Genomic DNA, 14841 nt, shown 5'->3' with positions numbered 1-14841 from the left:
GTCCAACCCCCTGCTCAGGCAGGAAATCCTATATCATTTTAGACAAATGGTTATCCAGTCTCTTCTTAAAAACTTCCAGTGTTGGAGCATTCAAAACTTCTGGAGGCAGGAAATTTCTTCTTAGTTCTAGGTTGCTTCTCTCTTTAGTTAGTTTCCATCCATTGCTTCTTGTCCTGCCTTCAGGTGCTTTGGAGAATAGTTTGACTCCATCTTCTTATTGGAACACTGCTATCATATCACCTTTAGTCCTTCTCTTCATTAAACTAGACATACCCAATTCCAGCAACTGTTCCTTATATGTTTTAGCCTGCAGTCTCCTGATCATCTCAACATCTTTTTTAGATAGTGGTGACCAAAACTGGATGCAATATTCCAAGTGTGGCCTTACCAAAGCATTGTAAAGTGTATTAACGCTTCACATGTTAAGGAGGCAGTGTCCCACTCCTTCCTCAAAAACTGATTTTACTGGGTAATTTTCAGCCTATCTCTAACTTTCCCATTTTAGATACAGTTGTTGAGAAGCTGTTGTGTTATGGCTCCAAAGAGCCCACATTTTAGCAAATTATCTCAGTCTCCTTCAGTCAGGTTTCAGATTGAATGCCAGCACGAAGAAGGCATTGGTTGCACTCCTTAATGACTTCTGATAGATCCTGGATGCAGATGGTATATAATATGTGCATGCTGACCTTCCTTGCTTTTTTGGTAGCCTTCAATACTTCTGTTTTTAAAATTTCTGAAGTATCACAGGATGCTGAGTTGTGACCATAGTCTGTATACAAGCAGTCCAATTGCAGATTTTGGGGACACATACAGCCTTGGGATTGAAATGATCAGCTGTCTTAGAATATAAAATACTACAGTATCAAGATGCATTGGCTAAAAATAATATAGGTTGAAATTCAGCATATCTGAAGACAACCAATTCAGGTTAGGTTTTGTCATGGAATGGTGTTTTGTTTTATCAGTTTTTATATTGTTAACAGTTTTCCTTCCAATTCCTATATGTTTTATTGAAAAATATTAATAAATATTTATGAAAAGCAAAAAATAGCATAAAAATATGTCTATCTATTTTACCTATTTGTAAAAGACAGGAAAATACATGTATGGATTAGTATCTTTCCTGTTAAGTTCTTAGTAAGACTGAAATCCAGTTTTTGATGACTTTATTTCTTTTGGGAGAAAATGGGGAGTTCTGTACATCCCTCTAATGAGATATGGGATTCTTCTTTTTCAGATTTGCATTTGTACCAGACAGAGGGCTCTTACAAAGCAAACATTACCTTTGAACATTCACAAAAGCCAAGAATTAGCTAATTACTACCTTGGTTTCAATGGTTGGTCCAGTCGCATCATCACTGTAAGAATGACTTAGGCTTTCATTTTGTTTCTTATTTTTCTATTTTCATAAGGATGATAAGATTAAATATAGCAATAGCATATGCCACTTTGTGGTGTTTGATAGCACTCTCTGAGTAATTTACAATGTGAGCATATTGCCTCCAACAATCTGGGTCCTCATTTTACTTTTTGATACATAATTTAAATGTTCATTTTCTACTTACAGAACTGTAATGTTCTAAGAAGTGTTTGGAGAAAAATATTAATTCAGGCAAATCTATATTGGTAGTTGTACTTCTTCATCTCTGGATGTTTATTTATTTTCTTATTATGGCCGGCTTATTTATTTATCCATTTAGATATTTATTCATTTAGATTTGCTTGCTGCCCATCTTATCACAGAGTAACTTTTGGCGGCTTGCAATGTTAAAAAGGATAAAACATGCCTATAATATAAATACAATACTATAAAAGTACAAATGATCAACTAACTAAAAGATAGAGAGAGAGCAGGATGAGCAGGGAGATTGGTTATTAAGAATCACCAGCATGACATTCCCCTATTGGAGCCCCAAGCTAACTGGCAGAGCCAGCTTTTGGACTTTTACAGAACCTCAGGAGGGTGGGAACCGACCTCGCTCTAAGGGGCAAGATGTTCCAAAAAGCAACGGTGATGGCAGAGAAGGCTCTTCTGGACCCCAACAGCCAGCATACCCTGGATAAAGGGGCCCACAGCATGCCTTCTCTGCTACCACGGGTGGGGCAGACCAATCCTGTTGCAATAGACCAGAGGTAGGCAACCTTGGCCTACCTCTGGCTCAGGAATTCTGGGAGTTGAAGTCCACGAGTCATAAAAGAGCCAAGGTTGCCTACCCCTGCAATAGACAATTCCTCAAGTATCCTGGACCCATGCCTTGAAGGGCTTTAAAGGTGATTATTGCCATCTTGAATTGCAGTCAGAAGCAAACTAGCAGTAATGCAGTTCACAAAGCAGTGGTGTAACAAGGACCACTCTAAGCCCAAAAGGCTTATCCTTCCTTATAAACATTCATTTTTTTCTTCAATTTTGTTCATTGTTTGGATCTGGTGTGGGCCCTGTAGTCCTTTTCTCTCCTGAGGAAAGGGATAAGAACTACTCAGAAGGTGTTTGGGTTTTTTTTAAACACCTGCCTGCCTTGAATTCCAGAGGTCAGGGGAACAGTCTTCCTTTTGTTGTAGCTGTTTCTGACTTGTCCTAGACTGTATCTCTATGTGAGAGACTAGGTGCTTCTTGTTCCATGAGTATAGGGAGCTGCCAGGATGCAAGCAAAACCAAAACTAAACTCCTGGTTTAGAACACTAATCTACAGAATGCAAATATTCTGCAATGGAATTACGGGAAGGGGAAGGGAGAAGAACCATTGTAGGATGGATAAAGGCATAGGCTCTTGTTTTCCCTTCTATATATTCCCTGCATAATGGAACAGCTGCAGAATATACCTGGCTTTGAAGATAATGAGAAAAAAGAAAGAGGAACTTTACCCAGGCACCATCATTCAAAGTATCTTTGTGTGCAAGAATTAAACATCCCTCATTATGGGATTTATACCAGAGGGATTGGAGTGGCTGAACTTCAGGTGAACCCCAATCAAGGTAACACGGGAATGGAGAGGGTAGTGGAGGCTGGAGTGATGTACCCAAAGCAAAATAAAAGTAATACTATCACTTACAGTGCAGTCATAAATAGGTTTCCTACTTGGATGGGGTTTTGTTCTCCATCAAAAATCACATTTGAGGATGATTCTTGATGGAGGGCTACTAGGGACTTAAATGACATTTCCATTCCAATAAAAAGCACAACTGTCTTTAGTATATATTAAGTTGTTATGCAATGTTAAATGTGGATTGAGCCTGTGGGTTGGAGGAATAGCTCCTAAGAATGGTGAGAATCTGCAGCAAGTTAAAAAAGGGCTAAATAGTCTACTAGATGTAGTTTTCTAGAGTAGTCTCCCTTAGCCAGGTATCTTCCAGCTATTTTGGGGGACAATTACCTGAGGTCCCATCTAGCTTGGAAAGTCTATGAGCTTGTAGAACATTGGAATCACTGGGGCAGTGAGGTTAGTGCTAACCTGATTGAAGAAAGCTTGATTGTAGATAGACGGAAATGTGCTCCATTATATTCATGCCACATTTCCTTTGAGAAATCCCACAATTAAAAAAAACATAAGATTGTGAGTTCTGGTCTTTCCTTAGGCATACATCTGGCTCAGTAACTTTCAGCTGGTCACTCTTTCAGCCCAACTCACTTCACAAAACCATTGTAAGGAAATGTTACATACACCACCTTGATGGGATATAGTCACCATCCTCATTATCCTTGAAGTTTCATAGCCACATACTGCTCGAGTGCACTATGCTCCAGACTTAAATCTACTACAGTGGTAAAAGGCTATTAAATCAGTGTTTGCCGCATAAAATGACTAGTTAAATAAAATATAAAGAGACCAATTTTTATTAACTTCATTTATTTTCTTATGTCAAATAAAGTTTTTTATATATTGAATCTGAATTAAATTTGAAGTAGCTATTGTGTCAGAACTACCTTTTTTGCAAGGCTGACATTGATTCAAAAATGTTCAGCAGTACTTGAATAGTGATGAATATATTATTGCTAAGATTTATAAAATGTTATTGAATTGGGAAAGTGATCATGTAAAACATGATTCAGTGGGCAAGGAACTTTGGGAATAATGTGATACTTGGACAGTGGGAGAATATGTGAATGAAAGGTTTAAAATTCACATTAAACTATAATTTAAAAGAAAATTTCTATAAGATGATGTATTGCTGGTATTTAACACCAGACAAGCTATCTAACTATATAAAGATATTTTAAGTGAATATTGGAAATGTAAATGTAAATAAGGGACCTTTTACCATTTATGGTGGACATGCGATAAAGCAAAGAAATATTGGAGTAGGATTCATATTCTAATATAGAAAATTCTTAAAGTGAATATAAAGATAAAACCAGAAACTTTTTGGGGGGGCTTAATGGAAAAAGACTTGGGGAAAAAAATGGAATTCCGATCTTATATATGTTGATAGTAGCAAGACTGCTCTATGCACAAAAATAGAAGAACATTTCGATACCCACCATGGACGAATGGCTACCAAAATTGATGGAGTTAGCAGAGATGGCTAAATTGACCACTTTGATCAAAGTAAAGAATATAAGTACTTTTGCTTCTGCTTGGAAACCACTTCTGGACTTTGTACTTGAGGTGGAAAAAAGTGAAATTTTGATTTTGGGTTTTACTGATTAGATTGATTTGCTGTTATAGAAATGGCTAGTTTATTTTATTATGGAAAAATAAAAAGTTGAGGTCCGGTATTAATGTCTTATGCTACCGCAATAGAGGGAGTTGCTTTTTTTTTCTTTTCCCCTTCTTCCACACTTTTTTCTTCCCCTTCCCCCCCCCCATTTGTTTCCTACTACTTGCTTTTGTATTTTTGTATTTTATACTATAAGCTACTAAAAAATAAAAATTAAAAAAAATGTTCAGCAGAGCTTGAGCTACAAAAAAAATTGAATCAATTTGTTATTTTGGATTTATGTCTTTCAGAGTTTCTGATGGCCACCCGCAATGCTCAGAAGTTTGCAGTGCAACAGGCACTCTCGGATGCATTTCGGAAAATACTCTTCATAATCCTAGGCAAGACCATCAACTTTCCTTATAATTTCTTCTTCCATACTTTTCTCCATCTCCCAGCCAAGAAAATGGTTGAATATCTGTATAATTAAATATACATAAGCTATTTATTGGCTCTAAGGCTCCTGGCTTAATGTAATTTGCTATCCTTTTGTCAGTTTGAATAATAAATTGCAAATGAAAACGGAAGTATTTTCCCATGAAGTGTTCTTGAAAGCCTTCCTGTAATAAAGAGAAGCAAGAATGCAAAGCCAAGGCTCATTGTATTCTTATTCATTATACTAAATTGTAGTGAAGCAATGTTTTACTTATTTTGTACACACTTTCTCTAAAATCTCTTTCATCTGGCTTCAATTGTTCATGTCGCCTAATGTAGCACTTTCAACATCCAGATGAGTTGCATAAAAGCTTCCGTTGTTCCAGTTAGCTACTGGCAAATTGGAGGGTGCAATGACTTAACATATTCTCATTGTTGTGAACACATTTATCTGCTTTGTACTTTGACTTTTTTCTGCTCAATGTATTCAGTTTCATGCTTCCATATATCCTTTCTCTGCCTTGTTGTTTTTCTATTTGCCCTCACAGAAACTTTGTTTTTATTCACGTCAATAATCATAAAATAACTCTATCCCCTGGTTTTTCATTTCTGTCATGTTTCCTGCATCACTGGAAATCCTGATTCATTTTGTTGGTACATTTACATTGCTGATATTCATGCTCACACCAATATTTTCCAGTTGACCTTTCTTTTCACTAAATATCCCATTTCTGGAACACCTTACTGTTGATTGTTATTGAGAACCAACTTTAGCCAAAGCTCAGGAGATTCTGCCCACAAATCTCTCATATCCCATCCAAATTAATCTTAAATCTTACTTTCAATCAGATTATAAATGGATTATAGTTATTGATTATAAGCACTAGCACTTTAGAAATAATAAAAAAATATTATAAATTTTAGTTCAAAAATCCTTAATTGAGAATCTATAAAATCCTAAATAAATTTCAGTCATGTTTCAAAATCTGTATTCATTTGTTTACGGTTGATTTGTTGGCCTTATTTTTGATTGCTTGTTTCAGAAAATGGGAAGTTGGCAGTGGAGTACAACTATCCTGAGAAAGACCTCATTGACTGTGTATCAGAAGACGAACTCAGGGGTCTCATTCAGGTAAACAAGCCTTTTTCCTAATGCATTTGCATGCCCTCAAATTGCTTCTTTTTTATTAATTTATTTCTTTTATGAACAAGAATAAAATACAAAACAGAAAAATGAACATCCAACACTAATGAGAAAAAAAAATTGTGTAGAACCTTCCCTCCCCATGTTAAATAGCTCTAACCTTGAACATAAAAAAATCTACCTGGCTGAATGCTGAAAAGTAAAGTTAAAAAAAACCCGTTAAGTTCTCCCCTTACATAACAGATTTCCCATCCTTATTTAACAAAAAATGCTACGGTATATTAAATAAACAAATATTCCAGATGAGTTGATCTCTGTCTAATAATCAAATCAATCCAACATATAATCATAATATATATGTAAAAAAGGCCAAACATTATACTAATCTTCAAATCTTTCTGATAATCTTCTTTTATTGTATTTAACACATAAAAAGTCCACCAACGGCTTCCAGTCCCTTGGAAAGTTGTCTAGTCAATTGTCCATCCAGTTAATTTTGCCATCTCTGCTAATTCAGTCAATTTTAAAATCCATTCTTTAACAATCAATATCTCTTTTCCTTTCTAGTGTTTAGCAAGTCCAATCCTTGCAACAGTCACCATGTAAAGAAATAACATCCCAAAATGTTTTGTAACTGATTTATGCATAATAGCTACAAGAAAAGTTTCATGTTTCATTAGTATTTGTATCTTAAATATTTTCAGCATTATCATTATTATGTTAATCCAGTATGATCTAACATGTTTACAAGACCAACACATATGATAAAATGTGCCTGTATTTTGTTGACGTTTCCAACACTTGTTAGAGATTCCTCTATACTTTTTCACTATTCTGTCTAGGGTCAAATACCAATGATACATCATTTTTATAAAAAATTCCTTTCAAATTGTAACTCAAAATAATTTTAAACAATTAGTCCATACATTATCTCCTTTATCCAGTATTAGGTTATAACCCAATTTTTTTGCCCACTTTCCCATACAATCTTTGACAAATTCATCTTCCAGATTCATCTTAAGTAATCATTTTATATACTTTAGCAATCAGCTAGTCATCTCCATAATATAAATTGATATCTAATTCAACTACAACAAAAAACAACTCAATGTATCAAGTTTAAATCTTTCAAAAAAATCTATAATAATTAAACCAATCACAAACAAATCCTTCACTTACTAATTCTTCTCTTGTTTTTATCTTAAGTTCTTCTTCTTCAAATGTCAATAAATCCTGATATGTCATCCATTTGCATTCCAATAACATCTCTTTTCTATGTAGAACTTCATGGGATGATAGCCAATCTTTTATATTTCCACCATACAGGCCCAATTGATTACCTAATGATATGATTCTTAAAACCAAGGTTAACTTTTACTTTGTCATAACCACAAATAAGCATACCAGCCAAATTTTAAATCACCTTCAAGGTCCAACAATCTTAGGTTGTTCAAATTTATGCAGTCTTTTAACCATTCCAAACAACAAACAACATAATCCTTCAACTTGCTTTCAATTAACAACCTCATCTCTTGGCATCATAAGCGTGTGGAGGCTGAAAGGAATGAATATAAGTAGTTATGCCTCAAGCATTTTAGAATGCAGAATGCAATTGTTACTGGGGCATTTATATCAGTTTATCAGACTTGGACCAAGGGGACAAGTGGTCTGGAAACTAGAGGTGCTACAGTGTATAACAGGTCACTCATCAGCTCTTCTTAACAATTTAAGCTGGAACTTCAGGACTGCTGATGTCCCAGGCTTGAAGGATTGTGAGTGGTGAATTCTTGAGAAGAATTGTTTCTAATTTAATTAGCATCCCTAGAAGCACAGAGTGCAAGCATCTCATCTATAAGCTTCTCTGTACAATCCCTATTACCATGTACAAGACAGAATAGAAAGAAGTGCTGTTGAAAGGACTAACCTTTGCAAATCATTTTCCAAGAATGCCAAGTAATGTATAAATGTGTCCAATCTTTAAAATGTTCTTTGGCTATCTTTCTTGCCCATAGGCTCTATATTCATTTCAAATAGAGTATGAAAAAACTCTGGAATTTATGCATATTTGACAAGCTGTGATCACTCTGTTGGCAGTCCTCTTAGAAAACATACAAAGGTATAGATTGGAAATTCTGGAAACTGCAGCCTAACTTATCTGAAAGCAATCTAGTTGGCAAGAGCCATTTTAAGCAAAATTATGAAGCCATGATAGCTAAGTATGGACTTTATGTATTTAGAAGAAAAATATCACTAAGCAACATATGCTGGGGACTAATGAATAAATGGGAATAGTTGTCACCCTTAACATTTCTCAACCTGAAGTCCTCCAGATATGTAAGATACAATTCTGATAATCCTGGTAAAATAAGAATGGAAGCTTAACAAAAGCAGAGAAGATTGATCCTTATCAAATTTTCTGAGTTTCTTAGAAAACATCTGTCCAACCTCTCGTGAAACTCCCTATAATTAGCTGCACTTTGATCTAAAGCATAAAGCTATTCTTCCTTTTCAAAGATGGAATTGTCTTCGTATCTGAGCTAGATTTTTTTCAATTGATTGGAATAGGGCAGTGGTCCCAACCCCCGGGCCACAGCCCACTACCAGGCCTTAACCCGTTTGGAACCGGGCTGTGGAAGTGACAGGTATATACATTCGCACTTGTCCGAGCAATGGATGAGTGCATTTGCAAATGGAGTTGCATGTGCACGCTTGCCAGCTGCTTGCACAGAACCACCTCTTTTCTCCCCCTCCCTACCAATCCGCAATTTGGAAAGGTTGGGAAACTCTGGAATTTTGTTGTTAGTTGCGAAGTCATCTCCAACCCATCGCGACCCCATGGACAATGTTCCTCCAGGCCTTCCGGTCTTCTACCATCTTCTGGAGTCCATTTAAGCTCACGCCTACTGCTTCAGTGACTCCATCCAGCCACCTCATTCTCCATCGTCCCATTCTTCTATTGCCCTCAATCTTTCCCAGCATTAGGCTCTTCTCCAGTGAGTCCTTCCTTCTCATTAGGTGGCCAAAGTACTTGAGTTTCAACTTCAGGATCTGGCCTTCTAAAGAGCAATCAGGGTTGATCTCTAGGACTGACTGGTTTGATCACCTTGCAGTCCAGGGGACTCGCAGGAGTCTTCTCCAGCACCATAGTTCAGAGGCCTCAATTCTTTGGCGCTCAGCCTTTCTTATGGTCCAATTTTCACAGCCATACATTGCAACTGGAAAAACCATGGTCTTGACTATACGTACTGTTGTTGGCAGGGTGATGTCTCTGCTTTTAGTATGCTGTCTAGATTTGCCATAGCTTTCCTCCCCAGGAGCAAGCGTCTTTTAATTTCTTGGCTGCAGTCCCCATCTGCGATGATCTTGGAGCCCAGGAAGACAAAATTTGTCACTACTTCCATTTCTTTCCCATCTATTTGCCAGGAATTGAGAAGGCCGGATGCCATGATCTAGGTTTTCTTAATTTTGAGTTTCAAACCAACTTTTGCACTCTCCTTCTTCACCCCATCAAGAAGCTCTTTAGTTCCTCTTCATTTTCTGCCATTAGAGTGGTATCATCTGCATATCTTAGGTTGTTGATATTTCTCCCGGCAATCTTAATTCCAACTTTTGATTCATCTAGCCCTGCCTTTCTCATGATGTGCTCTGCATATAAGTTAAATAGGCAGGGCAACAGAATACAGCCTTACCGGATTCCTTTCCCAATTTTGAACCAATCAGTGGTTCCGTGTCCAGTTCTCACTGTTGCTTCTTGACCCGCATATAGGTTTCTTAAGAGACAAATAAGATGGTTTGGTACTCCCATCTTTTTAAGAACTTGCCACAATTTGTTGTGATCCACACAATCAAAGGCTTTAGCATAGTCAATGAAGCAGAAGTAGATGTTTTTCTGGAACTCCCTAGCTTTCTCCATGATCCAGCATATGTTGGCAATTTGATCTCTAGTTCCTCTGGCTCTTCGAAATCCTGCCTGTACTTCTGGAAGTTCTTGATCCACATACTGCTGGAGTCTAGCTTGTAGGATTTTAAGCATAACTTTACTTGCATGTGAAATGAGTGCAATGTTGCAATAGTTTGAACATTCTTTGGCATTGCCTTTCTTTGGAATTGGAATGTAAACTGATCTTTTCCAAACCTGTGGCCACTGTTGAGTTTTAACTAGCAAAAAGAGCAAAAGAAATAGTGAATGCATGCATGCATACACAAAAATATTTCAAATGTCCTAGTTGCTTAGCCAGCATGTAAGCATGACTAAAAGTGACCAATACAGAGCAGGACAAAGCATATGATCCAGAGGATCAGCTTAGGTATACTATTTCCCAAAGATAAGAAAAATAAGACTACCTTCATCATGTACTATTATCCAGATATTATGGGATTTGTTGGAGCTAAATCTGCAGAGCTATAATAGAACATTTGAGTAAGCAGTTGGTCTTTTAGAATGTGTTTGCACTGTTAAATCATGATTTTTAAGTAGTATTTGCAGAGTAGACTAAGTCATGGTTTGTTTAGTTGTAATTGTTGACTACTGTACAGTTGGCTGGGTACAGTAATTGCATCTGCTACAATTGTTAAAGTAGATGGCTTGATTCACATACTAAAACAATTACAAAAGGCTTTATATGATATCTTAAGCAGATTTTATCCGAAAGATGGAGAATTTTGGGTTAACATAAGTAACATCCTATGTCAATCCTAGAGATCCTTGTGAAAATTTAGAGGAAAAGACAGTTGCTTGGAAATGATATGAAATTGTATGTAAAAGGAGCCCATTCTCATGGTTTAGGGCAGGGGTAGGCAACCTTGGCTCTGTTATTACTCGTGGACTTCAACTCCGCTGGCTCAGGAATTCTGGGAGTTGAAGTCCACAAGTCATAAAAGAGCCACGGTTGCCTACCCCTGGTTTAGGACTTCTGTTAAACTATGCAGAAAGCATCTAAGATATTGGAATTGTTCAAAATGTACTGTATTAAAAATCTGTGAGAATTAAAGAATTCAGCCTGTGCCAATTATCCTTGTAAATTATTAAGGTATTTCCTTCCCTCTCTTCCCAGGTAACTGAATTGTCATTTTTACAGCTGGACCCTCTGGGAGAAGAAGAGGTCTTGTGCAATTTTAACATGGATGGAGAATAGCAGATTATGGACACCGATTCTGTTTTTTTCTTACTGATCTGGAAGGGTGTCCTGTCCTGTCCATTATCCATCCTGGAAATTGGTTACCCTTGTTTTTAGAGCATTTGGGTGATGAAGCTACGAAATGCAAGCTATCGATCAGAAGATAATACTCTTCCAAGAAAAAAACTGATTACCTATTTATAATCAGTGATGGTTGGAAAGGCAGTATTATTTTTCTGGTTTTTATATTTTTCTAATAAATGGCTTACTGATAGAAAATATGACTTGACTATATATCTTGTTTCATATGCAGTAAATGTTTTCAACAAATTGGATAGCAGTTTTCTATTATAAATATCCAATTATTGTCTTCCACCCCCAAATCACTGGAAGTGAGGGAATGGGCCAGTAAAAATAGAACCATTGAAAAGAAAGAAAGAAGCAAGAGACAACTTTTTCCCTTTCTTTTCCAGTTACTATTTCCTTTTCTCTCTCAAGTTTTTACCTCAGCTTTCTCTCTAGTGCAGCTCCTACTCATCCTCATCTCATTCCACCCTATTGTATTCTTGTCAGAAGTAAGGAAAAATGTCTGGGGGTGCTATGGTCAGTATGCTTGTAAGAGAGAGAGAGAGAGAGAGGTTTCTATATGTAAGAATAGTCAGTGGATATTGATTGAGATCAGAATGTTATAAATGGGACCATACTATTTTACAGACAAGAAATTTAAATTGGTTATTAAATAAAATAATTATTTTTGTGCTGCATCCTCCCTTTTCTTCAAAAGTAGATTTTGGAGGGCTGTGTGTATCAATAGCCATAGCAAATCACTCGCAAAATGATGTGATAATTTAATCACCCCAAAGCCTCCAGCAATCATTTACTGCTTTTCAGTTTAACTCTTCTTTGAAAAAGTCTTTTTATAGAAATCAGGCTTATGTCTCTGATTAAAATCAAGTTGTTCTGGACAGCAATTTAACTTATTTGGGATGATTTTTTGTTGTTTGTCACTTTTAACATTCTCAAGGTTTGTTTTTAGATTTACTATGGGTATTGTAAATTATCCCACTGATAGTACTCATCTAAGCCTCCAAGAATTGGGCTGCTATGATACAAATGCAATAAATAAATTAGGTGCAAAAGAAGAAAGCTACATGTTGCACATGAAGTTTCTGTTTATAATTTATCTTCCCTTCTGAGAATGATTATGTAGTATTGCAGGCTAACTTTGTGCATAGTCTGGAGTTCAGTCCTGATGGGCTCAAGGTTGACTCAGCCTTCCATCCTTCTGAGGTTGGTAAAATGAGGACTAGATGATTGGGGGCAATATGCTGACATTGTAAAGTCAGAATGCTGTATAGTACTGTGGGGCAGTATATAGGTCTAAGTGCTAGTACCCTCCTTCCTCCACTAATCCCCTTTATTTCGAGCTTTAGATAATTTGCAGTGATGTCTTTTATTAGCTGTAGAATGCTAGCCAGGTCTTACAATCTGATTTTCCACTTGAAATATACGGTATTCTCCACTGTGGCTCCGACCCCAAAAAATTAATCACAAATATCTGAGTGATATCATGAAATCAACTCATTATCTATAAAAGAGACCCCTACCTATATTGCCATGGTTCTGGCAATTCTATGATGTCAGGAATCATGATAAAATGATGTCACAACAAATGGAGCCCTTGGAATGCAGTAGCCTTTACCACCAGCAGCCTCATTGTGCAGCCTCCATTTGGAATGATGTGGATGTGGTTGCTTGGTAACTACATAGAGTCACTTCCAAGGCTGGATGCCATTTTCCAAGGCATCCTTTACTGGGGCACATGAGAAAGATGGGACAGGTTGCGGCCTCCGCTACCCTCCTTTTCTTCCTTGGAACTCTATTGATGCCTATTAAACAGTTGGATGCAGCGATACAGCCGTGCCCAGCCTCATGCCATTGTACGTTAAAAATCCTCAACTGCAGCAGGACTACCAATTTTCCTAATCTCGACCATGTGCCTGTTCCGGAGCCATTCAGTCATCCCTATGTTTTTGTCATGCTGTGAGTATTTAAAACTTGGGGGAAGGCCACTTTAAGAGAAGGAAATTTTTGTTACAAGTGAGAGGAAAATGGGGCACAATATTCTCAGGTACAATAAGCATAAAGGTGGAAAGTTGTATATCCTGAAATGTATAGGGGTTATTCATAATGTTTGTTTTGGTAGGTGGTTTGGTAAAGTTAGCCATTAGTTTGTAAACTATATTTTAGGATTTGATTGTCGCAAAATCAGTTAAGCATTTTTGTTTCATGTTTTGACTTGGGTTTTGTGCAATATGTGGACTAAATCATAGATATGCTTTAAATATTGCATAATGGGGATTGTATTTTATTTGGCCCTTCATGTTATGTGAAGTCAATCAGAGAAGCTGGTAACTATATATCTGGTTTATATACCATGTATTAGATGTGAACTGTCTGGTTTAATATGTATGGAAATTTTTAGATACAATGTCATGGCTGTCCCAAACGTGTATTTTTCAAAAGGCAGCTGGACTTTCTTTTTTGGGGGGGGGGGATGTTGGGTTTTTCCTTTGTTTTTTTCTGGTTTAATAATTGTTTTGCTATCCCCTTCCCTTAGCCAAAAGTAATATCCAGAGGCCAGGATATATATATTTTTTAGTTTATATATCTTAAAGGTTACCTTACTCTAAATGGTGGTGTGACTTTGGGCCAGCCATTCTCTTTCAGCCCTAGGAAGAAAGTTATGGCAAACCACTTCCTAAATCCTGCCAAGAAAATTGCAGGTACTAGTACAGGCAGTCATTAATGACTTGAAGACATACAAAAACAAGGGGTAGCAACCAGTTTGATGTTTGTTTGTTTGTTACAAAGGGCAGTGGCAGTATTACAATTTGTTACATTACAGCCTCAATCATCCCCATTTAACATGGGTTTTCTAATTGCAGATATAGGAAATGTGATCAATAGCTCTGGAAGCCTAATAACTCTTTAGTTCAAAATATCTGGAGAGGACCTAGCTCAAAAGTTAATCTGAAACTGAAGTAGATATTTATTCTGAACACTGCACCCAGATGGGCATAAAATAGACCTTTGGATTCATTATTAACATACTCAAAGATTATATTTCAGATTAGGCAAAGAAGTTTATTAGAAAAGCCAAAGGCACTTTTTTTAAAAAAAAAATTACAGCTTATCAAATAATAAAAAATAATAATCAAATTTCAGGAAATGTGTTCATCTATATTACTTAGAAACATCTGCCTATATATTTATATAAAAATCATCAATGTAGACTCAGAAAGGAGTATCAATACATATTAGAAGGAGGTGACAAAATAATAAAACAACTTCATCTATTTTTATTATATAAAAGCCAGTTTAATACAATGGCTATAGGTCTGGCCTAGAAATCATTAAATTCTGATTTCTAGCCACCCTTAGGCACGAAAGGCAACTTCCAATTCTATTGAATTCTATTCTATTCTATTGTATCTAGAAATTTGGAAA

The 14841-nt window shown here is 36.5% G+C and overlaps 1 protein-coding gene across 4 annotated transcripts in view; it reads left to right on the top strand.

Moving 5' to 3' along the window:
* Positions 1 to 14841, top strand: part of RDM1 (RAD52 motif containing 1) — a 37638-nt gene that overhangs the window by 4186 nt on the left and 18611 nt on the right. For 2 of the 4 annotated variants that reach the window (XR_005559887.1, XR_005559886.1), the window contains exons 3-6: positions 1238 to 1360; positions 2808 to 2973; positions 4947 to 5036; positions 6114 to 6202. Coding sequence is in view for 1 of the 4 variants with exons in the window: in XM_039369496.1 (XP_039225430.1) it covers positions 1238 to 1360; positions 2808 to 2973; positions 4947 to 5036; positions 6114 to 6202; positions 11269 to 11349 (549 nt within the window). In the remaining 3 variants the exon portion in view is untranslated. Of the gene's footprint in view, positions 1 to 1237; positions 1361 to 2807; positions 2974 to 4946; positions 5037 to 6113; positions 6203 to 11268; positions 11860 to 14841 lie in introns of those variants that run through there. The other 2 variants (XM_039369496.1, XR_005559888.1) reach the window with 2 other exon arrangements.

This window comes from Crotalus tigris, unplaced genomic scaffold (assembly GCF_016545835.1).
Source record: "Crotalus tigris isolate CLP2741 ecotype Arizona unplaced genomic scaffold, ASM1654583v1 scf7180000021159.508159, whole genome shotgun sequence".
NCBI classification, from domain to species: Eukaryota; Metazoa; Chordata; class Lepidosauria; order Squamata; family Viperidae; genus Crotalus; species Crotalus tigris.
The sequence above is the reverse complement of the archived record's forward strand: the minus strand, read 5'-3'. Positions and strand labels throughout refer to the sequence as shown.